Source organism: Schistocerca serialis, chromosome 10, assembly GCF_023864345.2.
Source record: "Schistocerca serialis cubense isolate TAMUIC-IGC-003099 chromosome 10, iqSchSeri2.2, whole genome shotgun sequence".
NCBI lineage: Eukaryota > Metazoa > Arthropoda > Insecta > Orthoptera > Acrididae > Schistocerca > Schistocerca serialis.
Genome location: NC_064647.1, coordinates 176236877 through 176258001, shown reverse-complemented (window position 1 = coordinate 176258001; position 21125 = coordinate 176236877). Strand labels below are relative to the sequence as shown.

At 40.1% G+C, this 21125-nt stretch overlaps 1 protein-coding gene across 1 annotated transcript in view; it reads right to left on the bottom strand.

Annotated features, from left to right (window-relative positions):
• Positions 1 to 21125, bottom strand: part of LOC126424982 (mitochondrial 2-oxodicarboxylate carrier) — an 82400-nt gene that overhangs the window by 30300 nt on the left and 30975 nt on the right. Inside the window, exons 3-5 of the mRNA XM_050087869.1 lie at positions 9297 to 9523; positions 8298 to 8360; positions 4712 to 4864 (exon numbers count right to left, since the gene is read on the bottom strand). Of these exons, the coding sequence (XP_049943826.1) occupies positions 4712 to 4864; positions 8298 to 8360; positions 9297 to 9523 (443 nt within the window). The remainder of the gene's footprint in view (positions 1 to 4711; positions 4865 to 8297; positions 8361 to 9296; positions 9524 to 21125) is intronic.

The following is a 21125-nucleotide window of genomic DNA, read 5'->3' as shown; positions in this document are numbered from 1 at the left end:
GAAAAAAGTCTCTCTTACCCCATTACAAATCGGTTCTTACTTTAAAAATGACCCTCGTATGTATGTATGAATGTAAGTATGTGTGTCTATATGTAATCTACAGCAATGAAGAAGGATCTGAACGAAAGCTAGCTATACTCTCAGTCTTGTACATGTGCTTATTTATGATTCAGTGTCTCCACTATTAAGTGAGTTGTTATCTTTGCTCCTTAAAATACTTAACCTGTAATCTATTAGACATCACACCATCAATGACCCATATCAACATTTAATTTACATGCTGTATACTGTAAGATTGTGATGCATTACTGCTTATTTTCTTTTCAAGCTGTATGTTCTATGTTTTTTTTAATACAGCAGAGGATGTGAAAAACACCTCTGAAATAGCAACACTAAAAAAATGGGCTTGTAGCTCATAATGTAAGTTTTATAAAATAAAAAGTTATGAAAATATGCAAAAAGATGTTTCCTTGTGTAATAAACAAGAACAGTAATATGTGTGAATAGAAGCTGACGATAAATGAGATGTAAAGTTAATATGCACAAGATTCATTTTCATCAGCTCTCTTTAGTATTTCAATACTGAAAGGTCTTGAGTGGAACACAAATAATATGAGGAGCAACACTAAACCCTCACTGTTTAGCTGATGCTGGCTCCGCTGCTGTTTAATGTTTATATTAATGACCAGCCACATCCTTACAACAGAAGAAATTTTTTCTATCCTGATGACATCGCCATGCCAAGGAAACATTTGAAGAGATAGAACTCGCTCTTGATGATGCCCTGAAAGAACTAGGCACAGACTACAGGATTAACCTCCTAAGGCCCAACCCCTCAGTAATCCTACCCTATGCTTTCCATCCTGAAAACAGGGAGGCCTTAACAAACCTGAATATGTCTTGAAACAGCACCCCACTGGAATACTGCTTCACTCCACATTACTTAGGGGTAACACTAGACTGCACCCACACTTTCAGACACCACTACTCCAATATCAAACATAAAATCAGCACTCTGAATAATATCCTGAGAAAGTTAAGAGATGCAAACTGGGGAGGTGAGACCACAAGTTCTTAGAGCCATCGCCTTGGCCTTGTGCTATTATGCAGCAAAGTATGCTTCCCCTATTTACTATGGGCCCTACCGTGAATGAAGCTTGCAGCCTGATTACAGGGTATGAGAAACCTACTCCTGTTAAAAAGATTTACTGTCTTGCCAGTATCGTAACTCCAACTATTCGTCAAGAAGTTGCCACAGACTGTGAATGACCGAATGCTGAGAACGTTTAAGCTCACCCAGTGTCTGGCTATAAGCCAGCTCAGCCTAGAGCTAACACTGAGAAAAAGTCAGCCGCAATGAAGAGTGTGGTGTTTGGAGGTCCCTTAATTGCTTAAGAACTGCTGTTGGTAGAGCAAAGTCCTCCCTCAAATTTGCTTGCCGGGATAGTGTCCTAGGTATGTCTCAATTTTCAACAGGTCATCTGATTTGCAAGTTAGTCAATGATATTTCTGAAAGTTCTTTTTTTGTAAATATATATGTATAGGGTGCACTGTAAATGTAGGCTTCTGACATGAGCAAATATATAAACCAATCAGTTGCTTCCGCAGGTCAGTGCATGCACATCACCCATATGCCCTGCCACAGGTACTTCACTGTGTCATTACAGCTGACAGAGAAAGAGAAGACAACCTATTAGTGACCAGTCAAATGAAACACAACATAGTGCTCACCACAAAATAGTGCACATTCCTTATCAAGCATTATGCGAAGCACAATTCGTGGAAAATGTGTCTTGAACTGCATAAGAGATTAAGAATGGAAGTGTTTTGGAAAAAACCTCTAACAATATCTGCAATGCAAAACTTGGTGGAAAAATGACTGCAAGAGGCTCTGTAGGGAATAAAAACTGCAACTATCTGAAAAGAGTTCTAACACCAGAAAACATTGCTGAAGTGAACGGAAGCCTGGAACAAAGTCTGACAAAATCTCAACACTGTTTATCTGCAGAAGGGGGAATTAAGAGATTATGCTGAAACTTTATCAAAAAGACCTGCATCTATACCCTTGCAAATTTACCATTGTGCATGAGTTAAAATGTCCAGAAAAACTTTTGCATGTCAAGTTCTGCTGAGTAAAGTGGATTCGAGACTTTTGGGTCCCGGTTCGGCCTGTCAGAGCATGTGAACTCACAGAACATGCACCATTATGCATCAGAAAATTCCCATTAGTACTTTGAAGAGCCATCGCACAATCTCAACATTGGTGAGTAATGTCTGGTGTGTCAGGCAACTGTTTAATCCATAAGTAGACCAACCCATAGAAGATAAATAACAGTATGGATATTTCAGAAAGATGGAGTGACAGCACACCCTGCTTTGACAACCTTGTCAGGAGAACACGAGGGTCAGGTGTATTCAAATAATCCTCACACACTGGAAGAGCTGCAGCAAAGCAATGAAAATGCTACTGTTGCTATCCCTCAAGCAAAGCTGCTACATGTGTCTCACAGTTTGAGGAATTGGCCACTGTGCTGCATCAATGTCAAAAGTGGCTGTTTCCAGTCTTAAAATATTTTGCAGACCTATTTTATTTTACTTATGCTGTACAATACATGTGTATGTTTTTGTCAACTCTGAAGAAGGAAATTGTGTGGTGTCACCGCCAGACACCACACTTGCTAGGTGGTAGCCTTTAAATCGGCCGCGGTCCGTTAGTATACGGCGGACCCGCGTGTCGCCACTGTCAGTGATAGCAGACCAAGCGCCACCACATGGCAGGTCTAGAGAGACGTACTAGCACTCGCCCCAGTTGTACAGCCGACGTTCATAGCAATGGTTCACTGACAATTACGCTCTCATTTGCCAAGACGATAGTTAGCATAGCCTTCAGCCACATTTGCTACGACCTACCAAGGCGCCGTATTCAATTGATATTTATTATGTGAAGCATGTATCATCAAGAGCGATGTTCTACAATTGTGGATTAAAGTTAAGTATTATATCAACTACTTACTTTATTTGCTACTATTAATTCCTTTAACTGTTCCAGACCTCGCGCCAGTCAGCGTGTAATTAAACGCGTGCATTTCGGCCTCCTCTAGAAACACAGTGTTGGCTCTTCTGCCAACACTACAAATTGTCCAAAAGATCAGAAATGTTTCCAGTCTTCTTTATGGATGTCTGTCAACTGCTCAATGCCTCAATTGTATGATGTGTGATTGCCTACAATCCTTCCATTACTTATCTCTTTAAGAATTATCTCCATTTTACTTTACACTACAAAATACAGTTCCACACCATAACAAGAATAGAGGGTGATTCAAAAAGAAAGGATGGATTTCAATTGATCATTAGAGACAAACTGCAAAAGACTGGAACACATCATGTGTGTTAACGGATATAGGAAGGTTCAAAGTTTTCACACACTGTGTCTTGGAATTTACACAAAATCAATCCATTGTTCAAGTCCAACATGCATTCCATCATTGATTCAGCAGGAAGCCACCTTTGCACAAACAGATTTATGACTGGCATAAGGAAGAGCACTGGTCAGTCATGCACACCTAATGAAAATATTGAGTATATCCAAGATGCATTCACATGGAGCCCTCAGAAGTTCACAAGAAGGGCAGGCCAGGAACTTCAACTTCCTCAAACAATGGTGAGGGCATGTCCTGAAATGACACCTGCATATGAAGTCTTACACGTTGCAGTTACTGCAGCAGTTGCATCCCAGCGACTATAACAGGAGGAAAAAATTTGGCATTTCAATTCTCCGGGCTATGGCAGAAGACACTTTTCTGAACAACTCATCTGTTCAGATGAATCAACATTTCATCTACCACGTAAAGCAAACCACCATAATGTAAGAATCTGGGGGTTACAAAATCCTGCCATTGTCATTGAACATGAAAGAGTCTCACTGACACTGAATATGTTTTGTGCTGTTTCTCTTTCACAAACTTTATGGACCTTTCTTTTTTGCAATGGAAACTGTGACAGGAATGTCATACCTGAAGATGCTGTGAAATTGGTTGTTTCCTCACCTTCTCAAAGGTTGCAATGATTTCATTTTTATGAACGATGGCTGCCCACTTCATTTTCACCTTGAGGTATTGCTTTATCTTAACAACACCATTACAATGTTGAATTGGAAGAGGTGGCCAACAACATCCTGTTCATTGTTTTTGGCCTCCCAGGTCAATGGACCTCACACCTGCAATTTTTTTCTGTGAGAGTATATAAAAGACAGAGTCTTTGTCCCACTTATGGCAGCTACTCTTCAAGATCTGAGAAATGAAACTGTTGAGGCTGTTGATTCAGTACACAGAGACCTGTTGATTCATGTGTGGAATGAAATGGCCCACCATTTCAATGTTTTTTGAGTGAAGCATGGTGCTCATGTTGCGTGTTTGGTACAGTGTCTGTGCGAATGTTAAACTTTGAACCTTCCTCTATCCAGTGATGTGTGCACTGTGTTCTACCTATCACAGTTTGCCTATAATAAACAACTGAACTCTGCTCTTCCTTTTTGAATCACCTTGTACTTTACATATTATTATTTTTTATTAAACTCCAGTTTGATTAGTATCATATATAAATTCTCTGAAACATCTCTCTTTTTTATTTTACTGTTTCCCAAACCAGTCCCACAGATAGAGCACTGCCATGAGTACAGTACCATACTTGTGTGGTATTAATATTTATTTACCTGGGTTCTGATTATTTCCTTGGTAACAGACCATGTGCTAGGGGTTTCTTTGAGATGTGCCCTATTAGACTGGAGTGTCACTTTGACAACCTCAAATGGATTAACCAGAATTGCTTCAGTAATGCCAGCGCACAGACCTGCCAAGGAAAATGTCTGAAACAAAGATCACAGAGTGTAGACACACCTAATAGAAAAATAAATGATGTAGAAACCAGACCAATAAGAAAACAGATATATTTTGTTTCACTTTTGTCAAATACTGCAAATTCAAATTATCTGAACAGCATTTAAAAAACTGAAGCATATTTGCAGCTGTATTTACATGAAAAGCATTGCATCATATAATTTTCTAGTCTGAGAAGTCAGTAAAAATATGAGTGTACAGAGGTAGTACAGTTCAGCTCAATCTGTCAACCACAAGTTAATTCCAACAAACAGCATCAAAACAATACCTACAATGTAATATAAAGTATATCAGACTTAAATTTATAACAAAAGAAGAGGAACGTAAATGTTAAAAGACAAGAATATGTAGTTGCATATATATAACAATATGAAAAATGTGTTTTTTTTTTGTTTGTTTGTTTGTTTGTTTGTTTGTACAGCAGCCTTTCTTGCTGAACATAACAAATAATTACAGTGTGGGAAATAAGGAGAGTTACCAGATAGGTAAGTACTTGCTTATTAAATGAAAAAAATTAATAATCCTGGAAGTGTTCTGGTCAAAAAACCAAAACACTGGGTAAAATGTTATGGGAGAGAACAATATTTCACCATCCTTCATCTTCCAGATAAACATCCTGATATCCATCACTTTCTCATCTGCAAAGCTGCCAATTTGCTGGTGTTCTGCTATAGGCTTTGGTATCCAGTGTTCTCCAAATACCTAACAAGAAGTGATTTATACCTGTATCCCTTTAATGTCCTAATTAATGGCTTCATGTCAGTCTCTCCTTCGATAGCTCGATTTGTAATGTGACCCTACCACTGAAAGTGATTTGTCGAACTTTGTTCAGGAAGTTGCCCCCTTCAACCTGTCATTTATGAGTGAAGCATAAGAGTGAGGTGCACTAGTCGCAATTATTGGTTAATTGTTTTATAGCCTTAAACCTCCTGTTTGTGTTGTTGTTCAATCATGAGGTTCTGGATCCACCGTGGGCAACAATCAGTTTGTGCTCACGGATACTATTGTATTTCTGTTAGGTCAGGGGCAATAAAAAAGATGCTTGTTACCTGCAAGCATCACTTTCAAACACAAGACAGCCATAACAACTTTATTGCACTTTGTCAAAACCTTTGGGGAATAGGAAGTCTTTGTGTTGGGCACAATGGAATCATGATCTACACCTGTGTCACCATTCATACTTTGCCAACCACTGGGAAGTACATGGCACAGTGTACTTTCCATAGTACAGCATAAAAGGGTTTCTTCCTGTACCCTTCACATACAGTGTGCAGGAAGAATGACTGCTGAAATGCCTTTGTGTCCGCTGTAATGGGGTTTTGCTTCAAGAAGGTGAGAGTGAGCAATTCTCTGCTGGAGGTGTGTGGAGATGCAGACAATATAGGCAGCCAATCTGTTGCAAAAACTCTTATTAACAATCATACATGAATGTAGAACAGAGTATCTGTAACAAGCAGACAGTAGGGAGCCACTAACGACTCTCAGACCCGAGCAAACCATCACAGACACACCGGCAGTGTGAGTCAGTGTGGCAGGGCAGCAATGAGGCAGCTGGTAGCCAGGACTAGGCCATCATGGCCAGCAGGACTACCCAGGTGATGAACAGGGAACTGGAGGCTGGGGAGCCACAGTGGTCAGCCACAGCACAGAGCCAACTGGAACTCAGTGCATGGCACAGATCTTGGGGACAACAGCAGGCTGCTGGCTGCTTGGGCCTAGGCAGTCAGATGGCAGTCTATAGTATCCCTCTGAGATCCGTCAGTAAGCAACACAGATGTGCTTCGGGCCTACTGCCTCTCCGAGCCGCTGGAAACACCACTATGGAGATGTGGGTAAACAGTGCAACCACAAATGTAAGCACATTATCTTTTGTTGTCAACTTCATCTCGCACAGCAGCCGTGTTAATATGTCACACTAGCTTTGTCATCAGAGGTGCAAGAGGTGCCAGAATTAGAGCTGCCATCCTAGGCACTGATTATCCTTCTGCCGATTGTGTGCCCTCTTATCTAGCGGAAGTATTCTTCCACTGAGTGCTTACAAAGGCACAGTTCATACTGGGAGCCACTCCGGGCCATAGCACTGACTGCAGTCACCAGTCCCTCAATTTGAGCACCTGTTGCCGAGTGCTGTCGTACACTCGGCATTGCACTAGAGTCTTAACTTCATGTCATCCCAGTATTGACCGCCGTATTGACTGCCAACATTTTCCCTCTGAGCTGAATCCCAAATCTTCACTCCACACGTTGTTTAAGTTCTTCAGATAGGCCACAAACGTCTTCAATGCAAGTTGCCTCTGAGCCATTGCTCCGCGTCTCATCCAGTTACTGTACACCGGGCCCAGTGTCTGCCACACTCACAGTGCATTTATCTCTGATCAGCTACAAACTTCCCTCTCCCCTGGACCTCTTTCCTGCACTGTATTCAAGCCCTACCACTCTCCACCAATACAACTGCACTGATGTCACCCTCATAAAAAATCTTGTAGTGCAACACCAGTGGATTTGAACCAAGTAATACTGTATTCAATTCCAAATGACTGTTTGGTTGTATTCTGTCTGAGCGTAAATAAAGTTCATTTATTGCTTGCTACCTGGGGTACATTGAAAGGTGTGACTCCCTCAGCCATGACAAAAAGTGCACATTGATTCACAGACCCGGGATGGCAGTCATGATTGCATCAAAAGTTCAGCAACTACTGACACAGGCTGTGTGTCGTAATATGGCCCAGCTCTATCAATGATGATGGGCTGGACCTGATGATCTAAATACTATTGCCCAAGGTTCAGTTTGAAGTCCCGTGTTTATGTGTCACTTGGACACCTCTGGATGACCTGGGTCTGGCTGCTGTCATGCAGCAGTCTGTCACTGTCCCAGACACAACCCATGTTTCACAGAAGTGAACGGCAGCTTCTGCTGACGCTACTGTGTAGGCATAAGTGTTGAATGACTGGCATCTTCTAGAATTCTCCATGCCTCACAGTCTTCATTCATTCACTCCTTCATACATTCATCATGTTCACTACATCCCATCAAGGAGGAGAATCTTCATGAATATCGAACACAACAGGAAATACATTAACAAAAGACGTACACACATCTTCTGCTATTGCATGTTTTCTAGGGTCATCTGCCAGACTCCCATTACTGTTGTCTTACTTTTTTCTCATCTCTTGTAATCAAGCAAATAAATTATGTATGTCATATTATTCTTTAATTGACCAAAATATTACTCCAAAATTATGTATTATCCATGTAACTCTTGCTCTAAACTTGTGATAGTATGCAGAAGGTAATGTTAAATGTTTAATTTTTGTTCTCATTATACTGAAAGTAATTCTGTGTAGCAACCAGATAATTGTATTATCAAAGAGAAATACTACTTTAATACATAAGGTACTTACTATTGGTGTAGGTGCCGGAGCGCCAAATAAAAAGAACCGCTTATATTGTTCAAACGTGAAAAACTGCAAAAAAAAGAAAAAAATGTTTTACTTATATGATGAAATGACATATTGCCAATACCTCAATGACAGGCATTATACACAAATTAAAAATACAAAGATTCTTTAACCTATGTAAGAATTATCTTGAGCACTTCCTCTGGTGTTTTTGGTGATATACAAAATTTCATTTTTGCAGTGTGTAGACTTGACAGGACAGTCCTCTAATAGTCTAGAGTGACATTGGTTTAATCATATGTGTTCATACGAACAGCAAATTACAAAGAGTAACTAGTTTTTATTCCATTTCAGGTTATCTTGTACCAACTGAGGCAGGAGTTTGAATACAGTGTTAGTAACTATTTGTCAGTTATTTTCTGCACCAAGAGGTTGAGAGGGGTTTGTTTTTTGTGATAATAGTTAACAGTAAAGTGTTTAAAGGTACTGTTAAACAATGTGCATGATCAAATCCTACAAAGCACACTAAGAAAATGCAGTATCACAACAAACATGAAGTGATGTCACGTCATAAAGTGGTAACAGCAGCTGCCAAGATTAGCCGAGTGGTCTAAGGTGCTGCAGTCATGGACTGTGCTGCTGATGCCGTCAAAGGTTCAAGTCCTCCCTTGGGCATGGGTGTGTGTGTAAGCTTAGGGACTGATGACCTTAGCAGTTAAGTCCCATAACATTTCACATACATTTGAACATTTTTTGGTAACAGCAGGCCACACTGTAAAATTCAAGAGTTAAATGATATAGCTTCAGAAATAAAAACATGATGCACAGAAGATTGTTGTTAGGTGCTGAAATAAGTAGTGGGGGAGGGAAGGGAGAAATCATCCCCCCCCCTTCCCCCAATGGTAACATAAGCTTGCAATGACATAAAAATGATTCTCTATCTCTTATTCAATAAAAAAGCTCAGATCAGTAATTACTTTAGATTTCGAGCACCAAACTCACCTTCACTGCCCTCTTTGGTGTCTCGACAAGTATGGGTGGTATGACGCCTTTCCAGAAGGAGAAAAAACCCTCATGGCGGTACATTGTCCGCATACAGTCGAGGATACCTGTATAGTGGTAGTGCTGTACACTGCCAGCCAGGGAAGGTGCCGCATGGCGCGTTCCCTGCAGTTGGAATCGTGTCTTCACCAGGTCCAAAGGGTGCATGATGCATACTTCCACAAATCCTGTTCATAGGATTTTCATGAGTATACAAAGAATGACATTTAATTGTGCTAACTGCATATAACTTTGGCAAAAGGATTAACACCTAAGGTGACTAGCTAAAAAACTACGCACATACCCCTTTTAAATTAAAAGGAGACACTATTTCTTGACTTCTTTTGCTTTTCGCATTTGATTCAGCTTCACACATGTGCCTATTGTCAAAAGTATGATTGTATATAAAGAAGACTGAGCAAAGTTTATGACTTGACTGAGAACCTTTTGGTAGGAAGGATGAAGCATGTTATATCGGATGGAGAGGTGTCAGCAAATGTAAAAGTAACTTCAAGTATGCCCCAGGGAAGTGTACACAAACCTTTGCTGTTTATGTTGTATATTAGTGACATAAAAGAAAATATTACCAACAATTTCAGTCTGTTTTGAAGGTGATGCCATTATCTGTAATGATGCATTTTCTGTCAAAAACTACAGAAATATTCAGTCCAATCTTGATAAGCTTTCAAAGTGTTGTGAAAATTGCTTTAAATATACAGAAATGTAAAATTATGCACTTCACACAAAAAAAAAAAAAAAAAAAAAAATAAAAAAAAAATAAAAAAAAAAAATAAAAAAAAAAAAATATTAAGTTGGTGCATAAGTTTGTAGCAATTTTTGTTTACCATGCTGGTATTCTGGTTGATATGGTTTATTTATCAATTGTCATTTTTTGTTTGTAGTTCACCATTGCTATTTTAGTTTACATACTGTCATTTTGTCATTAGGAGATAGTGAGTGGATCTGTGGACACTAGAAAGTGGAGTGCCAAGTGGAGAAATAGGAACATTTCTGACACTCTTCTGTTTCAGTTCAATGGAGGGATGGCAGCAGCAGAGGCTGCAAGAAACATTTGTGCTGTGTTTGGGGATAATGCCAATGGGTGGAGCACAGCAAGAAAATGGTTTTCTCAGTTTAAGGAGGATTGTTTTGACATTAGTGGCTCTCCACATTCAGAAATACCTTCAAGGTTTGATGAAGATTGCTTTTCCACATTAATCCACAATGATCTGTATAAGTGTATTTGAGAACTGTCAAGTGTAATGAATTGTGATCATTTCACCAAAGTGCAACATTTGTATGCAGTGGGGTAGATTCAGAAATCAAGTGTACGGATACCGCATGCTCTAAGGCAAAATCACAAAAGTCAGCACGTGGCCATATGTGGATCTCTGCTTGTTCATCATCAATTGGTTTCTTAACAACACTAACCATTCCTATCCCGTATCATTACTGGTGATCAGAAATGGTGTCTTTATACTAACATAAGGAAAAGAAAGGAACGGTTGAGTCCAAACAAAGCTGCAACTCCCCTTACAAAGACCTGTGCGCATCCACGAAAGATAATGTTATGCATCTGGTGGAGCAGATGCATAACATGTGTGGTGTACTGTTAATTGCTTTCCCGAGGTGTGACCATCACTGCTGCCATTTATTGTCAACAAGTGGGACATCTTGCAGAAATGATCCAAGAATGATGACAAGGGAGACTGTGTGAAGTGATGCTACTCCCCAGTAACACCCACCCACATACTGCTAGACTGACATTAAACAGGAGTTGGGTTGGAAGTCATTCCACACCCACCTGGTGCCCTAGGATTTTCACCTTTTCCACGCTGTATCCAACAACCTTCAAGGACCTTCCTTTCCCCATGAAAATGTGCACCAAATATGGCTTGAGAAGCTCTTCACCTCATAACCATACGACTTCTACAGTCACGGAACTGGAAAGTTAACCAGCACTGGAAGATTGTTGTAAATAGTGAACCTTGATAGTGGTTTGCAGAGTATGTATGTAGATGTAGAGTTGGGGGCGGGGGAGGGGGGGGGGGGGTGGAGGAAAAATAATGATGCACCATAACAAAGGAATACTAAGCAGTACAGAGCCTCATAAACAACATTATTATTAAACATGCACAGTTAAAACTATGTGCCAAACTGGAACTGAAACTTCGATGGCAAGTGTGCAACTCTTTAAGCCATCTGAGCACATATCACAAATTTTTATTGGCTGCCTTCCATTCCTTCTTATTTTTCCACACCCTCTCTTTTACTGCTGTAGGACTGGCACCCCCGGAAGGATGGATATACTTGGTTTCTTCACAGCCTCAGTATTGATACTGGGATGAGTTTACTTTACTTCATGCTGAGTATAAGCTGTATTCACAGTATGTGACAAGTTAAAACTATGTAACAAACACACGGTCTGTCGAAACAGTTTGGAGACCATTGTATTCTTGGCATACAAGTGAAGTTGATGCAGTCACTATGGTGGCAGCTTGAAATAATAAAACTGTAAATAACGGCTGTGCATTCGACAAGTCTGTTGTGATCAAATAGTGCTAAGTTGTGGATGTGCAGCCGTAGTGATATTTTTGTGTCACATATCGCAATGTAGCAATGAAGTGAGCACCTCTAAATCAAGAATTTAAGACATTCTCCAGAATGTTTTGAAGAAGACGAAAGTGTGTGCAATGTTTGTTGTGCACACCTTACCTCCAGAACAAGAACAACAAAATGTAGATGCCTTTTGCAGCAACTTGGTTGAAATGAAAAATGCTGGCACTTCTTTACTGGAAAAAAACTCATCACAGTTGATGAGAAGCAGTTATTGATATGAAACTGTCAAAATACAACAAAGTGCAAGACTAGTCCCTGATGGTTTGTCAAGCCTGAAGAAGATGTGAACATGATTCGCAAGTTGAACAACATCCAAAAGAAGGACTTTTCTGATAGTTTCATGTGGTTCTATGAATGTTCTGTATACTGTACTCAGACAGAGGAGAGAGGATAACTTTTCAAATCCTCATCTGATCACACAGATTTAGGTTTTCCATGATTTCCCTAAATCACCCCAAGCAAATGCTGGGAGGGTTCCTTTGAAAAAGGCACAGTTGATTTCCTTCCACATACTTTCATAATCCGAGCTTGTGCTCCATCTCCAGTGGCCTCGCTGTTAATGGAATGTAAAACTCTAATCTTCCCTCCCTCCTTCCTTCCTTCAAAAGGGGGGAGACTATGTAGAGCACCTGAAGCATTAAAATCACCATCTTAACTTTCTTCTATTTTTTACTTATCCAATCTCAAAACTCTTTGGAGTATAACATGGAAATTGAAAATTTGTGCTAGGTCAGCACTGGAACCTCAGTTTCCTGTTTTCAGTGAGCAGTCTACAGTTTCAACAGCAACTGAAATGGGAAATACATGTTAGTAACCTGTCAAAGAAACTCATGACATTGTGCTACAGTCAGTGGATTTTAAAAGTGACACCAATAAACAGTGGTGCAGACATACTATCTACAATTCACTTCATTGCTTCACTATGGAATCATTTTCTGAGGAAATGCTTCTCAGAGCAAAAACATATTTAGACTGCAAGAAAGAGTAGTGATCATAATTGTCGCGCCTTAGAAAACAGAATACTGTAGACGTCATTTTAAGGTGTTCGAAGAAATAAATGTTCCATAAAGTAACATTATTCACCAGAAACTGTCTTGTGTGAACTGGTAAACTAATGCAGGATGAGGATGTACACAATTGTAGTATCAGAGGACAGTCAAATATCCTCAAAATTTCCTCTAGAATGTTGCCCTAAAAGAAAAGTGTAATCCACTGTAGTGTCATATTACACAAAAACACATCAGAGGCAATGAAAATATTAAGAACTGCATTATGCAATACACCATTGTATCAGCATATTTTACCAGAGATGATCAATTGCAGTCTAGGATCAGACCATCGTCAGTTCCTCTGTACCAAAGACAAACAAAAACACATGTAACAAAATGAGTGACATTAAAGTATGCAGTTGTTATATGAAAAGACATTAAATGCATCACATCCTATATCACTATAAAAAAGTAGTTATTATAACATCTTAGCTATGCATTTCTGTGACTGGGATAACAGCTATCAGGTGTACGTTGTTCCATCATTTGTAGTATACATAACATATGTGTCCATTTAACCTCATAGATGTTTGTGTGTGGTAATCTCATTCATTGAACAGAGTATCTCCACAGTCATACGTTACATACATACAGCCACTATCAATGATGTAATGGTGTACATCTGATAACTGCTATTCCAATTATGGAAATGCAAAACTAACATGTTTCTGTAAGCAGTTCTTTATGGTGATATAAAATGTTGCGCATTTAACATCTTTTTACGTAACAGCTGCATACTTTAATGTTACACACTTTGTTACATGTGTTTTTATTCTTCTTTCAAACAATGGAAAATCCAGGATGGAATGTAACAATATTATGAACAGGATAGTTGCTACGCATCATATAGCGGAAATGCTGAGTCGCAGATAGGCACAACAAAAAGACTGTCACAAACAAAGCTTTTGGCCAGTAAGGCCTTCATCAAAAATAGACAAAAAAACACACGCGTGCGCGCACGCGCACACACACACACACACACACACACACACACACACACACACACACACACACACACACACACACGCGCGCACACACGCACACACACACACACACACACACACACACACACACACACACACACACACACACACATATGCAACTCACACACATGACTGCAGTCTGAGGCAGCTGACACCATATTCTTATTCGTGAAATCTTCTCGGGTGATCAGCCGAGTAAAGGCGTCGTCTTCTCGCAACGTTTCGAAGGGTTTCGTACCCATCATCTTCAAGCGAAGTGTCGAGATGCTGTGTTGCGCGGTCCTATAAAGGCTCCTGGACCAGTGACTGATTCCAGGCGCCGACCAATCAGGTACCTGCGGAATCGGCCGCCGCGCCAGTGGTGGAGGGTTCGCGGCGCGGACCGGGCGTCGAGTCCCTGCCGGTTCCTAATACGTCTGTGGCCGCTACCGTCTTCGTGCCGGAGCGTTCTCTTCTAATTTTAGTTATTGCGGGATTCCAAGCTGTACTAAGTTGGAAACCAGTGTCTCGATTGATCAGGTTGCTGTTCAACCGAATTTCTACAGCCTCTTTGAAAACTGAATCCCAAAATTCTTTAGCGTCACACAGCTTCTTCGTACCCTCAAAGAGGAAGGTGTGTCCTTCGTTAAGGCTATGTTCCGCTACCGCCGATTTTTCTGTCTGACCAAGGCGTACATTTCTAATGTGTTCCGAGCGCCTCTGCGTGATGCAGCGCTGCGTTTGTCCGATGTATTTCGTACCACATTCACATTCAATACTGTATACGCCCGGAGTCTGCAGTCCTAGCTGGTCTTTGACTGAGCCAAGTATGTCCTTAATTTTACTTGGGGCATGAAAAATTGTCTTGATGTTGTGTTTCTCCAGAATACGGGCAATCTTGGTGGTCCCGCGTATGGTAGAAATGCCAGGCATCTGGTCTCATCTTCTTCTTCTGGTGTGTCTACCTTCCTGCTCTTGTGTAGGGCGCGCGAGATTTGCGTCTCATTATAACCGTTGCTGCGGAAGGTCTTCCTTAGGTGTTGTAACTCTGCAGGTAGGCTGTCATCATCACAGATAGACTTGGCCCTGTGCACAAGTGTGTTAAGCACTGAGTTGCGTTGTGCTGGGTGGTGGCAACTCTGTGCATGAAGGTATAAATCCGTATGTGTCTTCTTCCTATACACAGCGTGACCCAAGGTGCCATCAGGGTGCCTCTTGATTAGAATGTCAAGGAAGGGCAAGCTTCCGTTTTCTTCCACCTCCATGGTGAATTGTATGTTGCTGTGTATGCTGTTCAGATGTCGCAGGAAGTCTTGCAGGTTCTCTCTGCCATGTGGCCACACGACAAAAGTGTCATCCACATATCTGTAGAAGGCTTTAGGTTTCAATGGGGCGGTGTCCAGGGCTATGTCTTCAAAGTGCTCCATGTAAAGATTAGCGTTGCCTGGAGCTAAGGGGGACCCCCAACAGCCAAGATTGCCCATATTCTGGAGAAACACAACATCAAGACAATTTTTCATGCCCCAAGTAAAATTAAGGACATACTTGGCTCAGTCAAAGACCACCTAGGACTGCAGACTCCGGGCGTATACAGTATTGAATGTGAATGTGGTACGAAATACATCGGACAAACGCAGCGCTGCATCACGCAGAGGCGCTCGGAACACATTAGAAATGTACGCCTTGGTCAGACAGAAAAATCGGCGGTAGCGGAACATAGCCTTAACGAAGGACACACCTTCCTCTTTGAGGGTACGAAGAAGCTGTGTGACGCTAAAGGATTTTGGGATTCAGTTTTCAAAGAGGCTGTAGAAATTCGGTTGAACAGCAACCTGATCAATCGAGACACTGGTTTCCAACTTAGTACAGCTTGGAATCCCACAATAACTAAAATTAGAAGAGAACGCTCCGGCACGAAGACGGTAGCGGCCACAGACATATTAGGAACCGGCAGGGACTCGACGCCCGGTCCGCGCCGCGAACCCTCCACCACTGGCGCGGCGGCCGATTCCGCAGGTACCTGATTGGTCGGCGCTCGGAATCAGTCACTGGTCCAGGAGCCTTTATAGGACCGCGCAACACAGCATCTCGACACTTCGCTTGAAGATGATGGGTACGAAACCCTTCGAAACGTTGCGAGAAGACGACGCCTTTACTCGGCTGATCACCCGAGAAGATTTCACGAATGGAATACGCTGAGAAAGTCTCAAATCACATTTCACATTCTTATTCTTCTTTGGTACAGCGGACCTGATATGATCCGATCCTTTACCGCAATTGATTGTCTCTTCTAAAATATACTGATGCAGCTGTTTATTACATAGCACAGTTCTTAGTATTCATTAAAGCTGTACAACACCACATTCATAAAAAGATGCAATAAAAATGATCCACAGTCAGTATTTAAAAAAACAGTCTAAAGGCATTTCTAATAAAGCAATTTTCATTCTACGCAAGAATTTTTAAATATACAAAATCAGTAATTTTCTTTAAATGTATATCAATAACTAAACTTAGAATTTAAAAATGTTCATATATTTCCCTTTTTTCTTTATACTGTATATCACGTTATATAATTTTGACCTATCCAACAGTGCTCATGCAACCTGCACTGTACACTAAAGCTGAATCAATACATATATTATACAAAACAAGAAACAACACCTTGTGGGTGGGTTAGTGGGGTCCTCCATCGAATCCTTTCCACACCGATGATATTCCCACATACCCATGAGACAACCTCGGGTAGTAATGTTCAGAAATCACACACAGAAACTTGAGTGATGATGAAAGTTTGGGTCAGGTCTTGAGGTGTACTCAGATACGCCTGCTAACTGAAAGCAGGAAATCTGGTTTTGAGTCCCAGCTGGCCACAGCTTTTCAACTGTTGCTATGAGGGATAGTATTAAAGTTTTAAATATAACCTTTAAAAATAATCAGCAATGCCCATGAACTTAACAATGCTATTAGCCCTTCTCTACATACTCACTCTTCAAAGTGACTCATTTTTCACAGTGAAGGATGATTTGGCACAGATCTTGGTTGTAGAAGTCAGTATATTTGGCTGTTCAGGAAATGTTCAACGTCAAAAATCACCATAAAACCATCTACATTTACATGATTAAGTGCCTGATAGAGAGTTCATCAAACCACCTTCAAGCTATTTCTATACCGCTCCAATCTCAAATAGCACACAAGAAAAACCAACAATTAAATCTTTTAGTGTGAGCTCTGATTTCACTTATTTTATTATGGCGATCATTTTTCCCCTTGTAGGTGAATGCCAACTAAATATTTTCACACTCTTAGGAGAAAGTTGGTGATTGATATTTCATGAGAAGCTACTATCACAATGAAAAACGCCTTCATTTTAATGATTTCCACCCCAATTCATGTATCATAACTGTGGCACTCCCTCCCCTGTTTCATGATAATAGAAAACAAAGCTGCCCTTCTTTGAACTTTTTTGACATCCTCCATCAATTCTATCTGATGCAGATCCCACACTGAACAGCAATAATCCAGCAGACAGTGGACAAGCATAGTGTAAGCAGAGTCTTTAGTAGACCTGTTGCTTTTTTTAGTGTTCTGCTAATAAAGTGCTTTGGTTTGCTTTCCTCACAACATCGTCTATGTGATCTTTCCATTTTAAGTTATTTGTAATTGTAATCTCTAAATATTTAGCCAAATTTACAGCATTTAGATTTGTGTGATTTAATGTATAAGAAATATTTAGTGGATCCCTGTTAGTATTTGTGTGGATGACTTCACACTTTTCATTATATAGAGTCAATTGCCATTTCTCTAACCATACAGATACTTGTCTTAATCACTTTTCAATTGGTACTGACAGCCAGATGACTTTACTAGACTGTAAATAACAGCATCATCTGCGAACAATCTGAGAGGGCTGCTCAGATTCACTCCTAAATCATTTATGTAGATCAGGAACAGCAGAGGGCCTATAACACTTCCTTGGGAAACACCAAATGTTTTACTTGATGACTTTCCATCAACTGCTATGAACTGTGCCCTTTCTGAGAGGAAATCATGAATCCAGTTAAACAACTGTGACAATACCCCATATGCTTACAATTTGATTAGAAGGTGCTTGTGAGGAACTGCTTCAAAAACCTTCTGGAAACCTAAAAAACATGGAATCAGTCTGACATTCCCAGTTGATAGCACTCATTACTTTATGAAAATAAAGAGCTACTTGTGTTTTGTAAGAAAACTATTTTCTGAACCCATGTTGAGTGTTTGTCAATAAATTGTTTTCTTTGAGGTACTTCATAATGTTCTAACACAGTATATTTTTCAAAATCCTACTGCAAATCTGTCAGTGACATCTGTCTGTAATTCTATGGATTACTTCCATCTCCTTTCTTGGATATTGCTGTCACTTATGCAACTTTAGGTATGGATATTTCAATAAGTGACCAGTTGTACATGATTGCCAAGTATGGAGTTATTGTATCAGTATTCTCTGACAGGAACCTGACTGGTGTAGAATCTGAACTGAGGCTTCACCTTTATAAAGTGATTTAAGTTGCATTGTTACACCGAGGATATCTTCTTCTAAGTTACTCATGCTGGCAGTTGTTCTTGATTGAAATTCTGAAATATTTACTTTGTCTTCTTTGGTTAAGGAGTTCCATAAAACTGCATTAAATAATTCTGTTGTAGTGGCATGGTCATCAGTAAGATCACCAGTGTTATTGCGCAGTGAAGGTATTGGTTGTGTGCTGCTGCTGGCCTACTTTACATACAACCAGAATCTCTTTTGGCTTTCTGCCCGATTTCGGGACAGAATTTCGTTGTGGAAACTATTAAAAGCATCTCATATATAATCCGTTACCAATGGCCAAAGCAGTCCCAGAAAATCCTCAGCATCACCTCTCCCAATGACGGTCTGGTCAGGTCTTCGCTTCTTTCGGTGGTGATGAATTGACATTTTCCCACTGCTTGCTTTGCCTTGCAGTGATAGTGATCCAACTGTCACTCATCTGTGATTATTATCTGGCTAAACAAGTCATCTGGATTGGCATGACATAGCTGAACATTTCAGCTGCTGCCTCAGTTCGTCTTGCTGCTGCCTCAGTTCAGCTGGCTTACTGAATGGAATGGAACAGTGGCAGAACTCAGCAGGCAATGACCTTTGTCAGGATCAGAATACTGTGCAAGATGTTTAAAACTGATATGTGACTGACTTATACTTTTTCCACTACTGCCTCAATTGTGATACGCTGGTCTTTGTGCCTGGGGCTTCCACTCCTCTTGCGATTTCCTGTTCTTCACGGAGAGATGGTCTGCCGCTCTGCTATTTACGATTCAGACTTGTTTGACCACAGTGGAAGTGTGTGCCACCTAACTATTGCAGTATATGATGTTGCACTGTAGCCTAAACCTGTACCAACTCAGCACAGATTGTTACAACATTATTTTCCTTCAAACATGGCAAATAAATTACCACACTATACTCCACTTTATCAATAGACTGTACCATACTGATTTAGTCACCTTGTGCTATTCTACTGTGGAACAGGGATTTCAGTGTGTACTAGGACTGCAGACATGTAACAGCAAACAAAAAAAAATTAATTATGTAACTTCAAACAATGTAGGGAAAGACTGACTGCTACTTACCACAAAGCTAACATGCTAAGTTGCAAACAGGCACAGTTAAATGGCACTTACACATAAGCTTTTGGCCACAGTCTTCATCCGAAAAAGAGAAACACACACCATTCATTTCCACAAGCAAGCACACTTCACACACACGAGCTTGTATCCAAGCTGCTGAAGCTGGCGGTCATGTGTGCATGAGATGTGCTTGGTTGTATGAATGAATGGTGTATGTGTCTCTTGTCCTGATGAAGGCTGTAGCCAAAAACTTATGTGTAAGTGCCATTTAATTGTACCTGTCTGCAACTTAGTGTGTTATCTTTATGGTAAGAAGCAATCTAACTCTTCCCACATTGTTACTTACGTAGCTTTATTTTTTTATGCAATAATTAAAACTTTATGACCATCCCTTTGTACACAGCCGTTTATCTGCAAAGAGATGAAAACTTGTAATGCGTTTAAAGTATGTGTCAAAGAATGAACACAGTCAAAGCTCATATTTTTATGTGAAAAAGATATAATTTGTTTATAACTATGAACAAGAAGTCCATTGACATGGCAATGTCAACAACCCAAGTAGGTGACCAAAAAATAAAATGAAAGAATAAATGAAGTAGTCACAGGTGAACTGCAGCTCTCCAGTGCATCAGACTGGCAGTTTTGCACTTTCCATAATCTGTGGCAAGTGGGTTGCAGACAAAACAAAGAGATACTCCACTCATTTGCTTTATTTTTCCAAAACACATCAGCACTTTCTGTGGTATATATAAGGTGGACTTTTTTATTGCTACATCTGACAATTATTATAATATACTAATATTACAATTTCAGCTTAAATCTATTTAAATACATATAAAGAAGTTATAAATAGGTGTCCAATTTTACATTGGTTTACATATATAGGGAATGACACATATCACTGACTGACACACAAAATACAGAACGTTTATGCTACAGCAAAAATTAGATCACAAACACTAGTTTGTAGAACAAATATTTATAGAATTTTACAAACAGCATATGTGGTACCAAACAATCATTTTTATGCAGATAGCTTTACAAGTAACACACATTTTGACAGCCTATCATCTGCAAACAAACAAAAACTTAAAAAATTTTTTCAGGCCACTGTCAACAGCATCGATATACTTGGAGAAATGCATGGTAAACACTGTCTTGTATTATAATATATTTATTCACAACTGGTTTCAATTACTGATCATCTTCACAGTGGAAAATTATTGTGACAATTTCTCATGTCATACACACTATCTAAATGAAACTTTCTATTCCACTCGGAGACAGACAGAGCAAAAAACAACTGTCTATATGCCTCTGTATGAGTCCTAATTTCTCATGTCTTACCTTCATGGACTGTACATGAAATGTATGTTGCGGCAGTAAGATCATTCTGCAGTCAGCTTCAAGTTGTCTGAACTTTCTCAGCAGTGTTCTTCAAAATGAATGTCTTTTTCCCTCTAGGGATCCCCACTTGAGCTCCTGAAGCATATCTGTAATACTTACATGCTGATCGA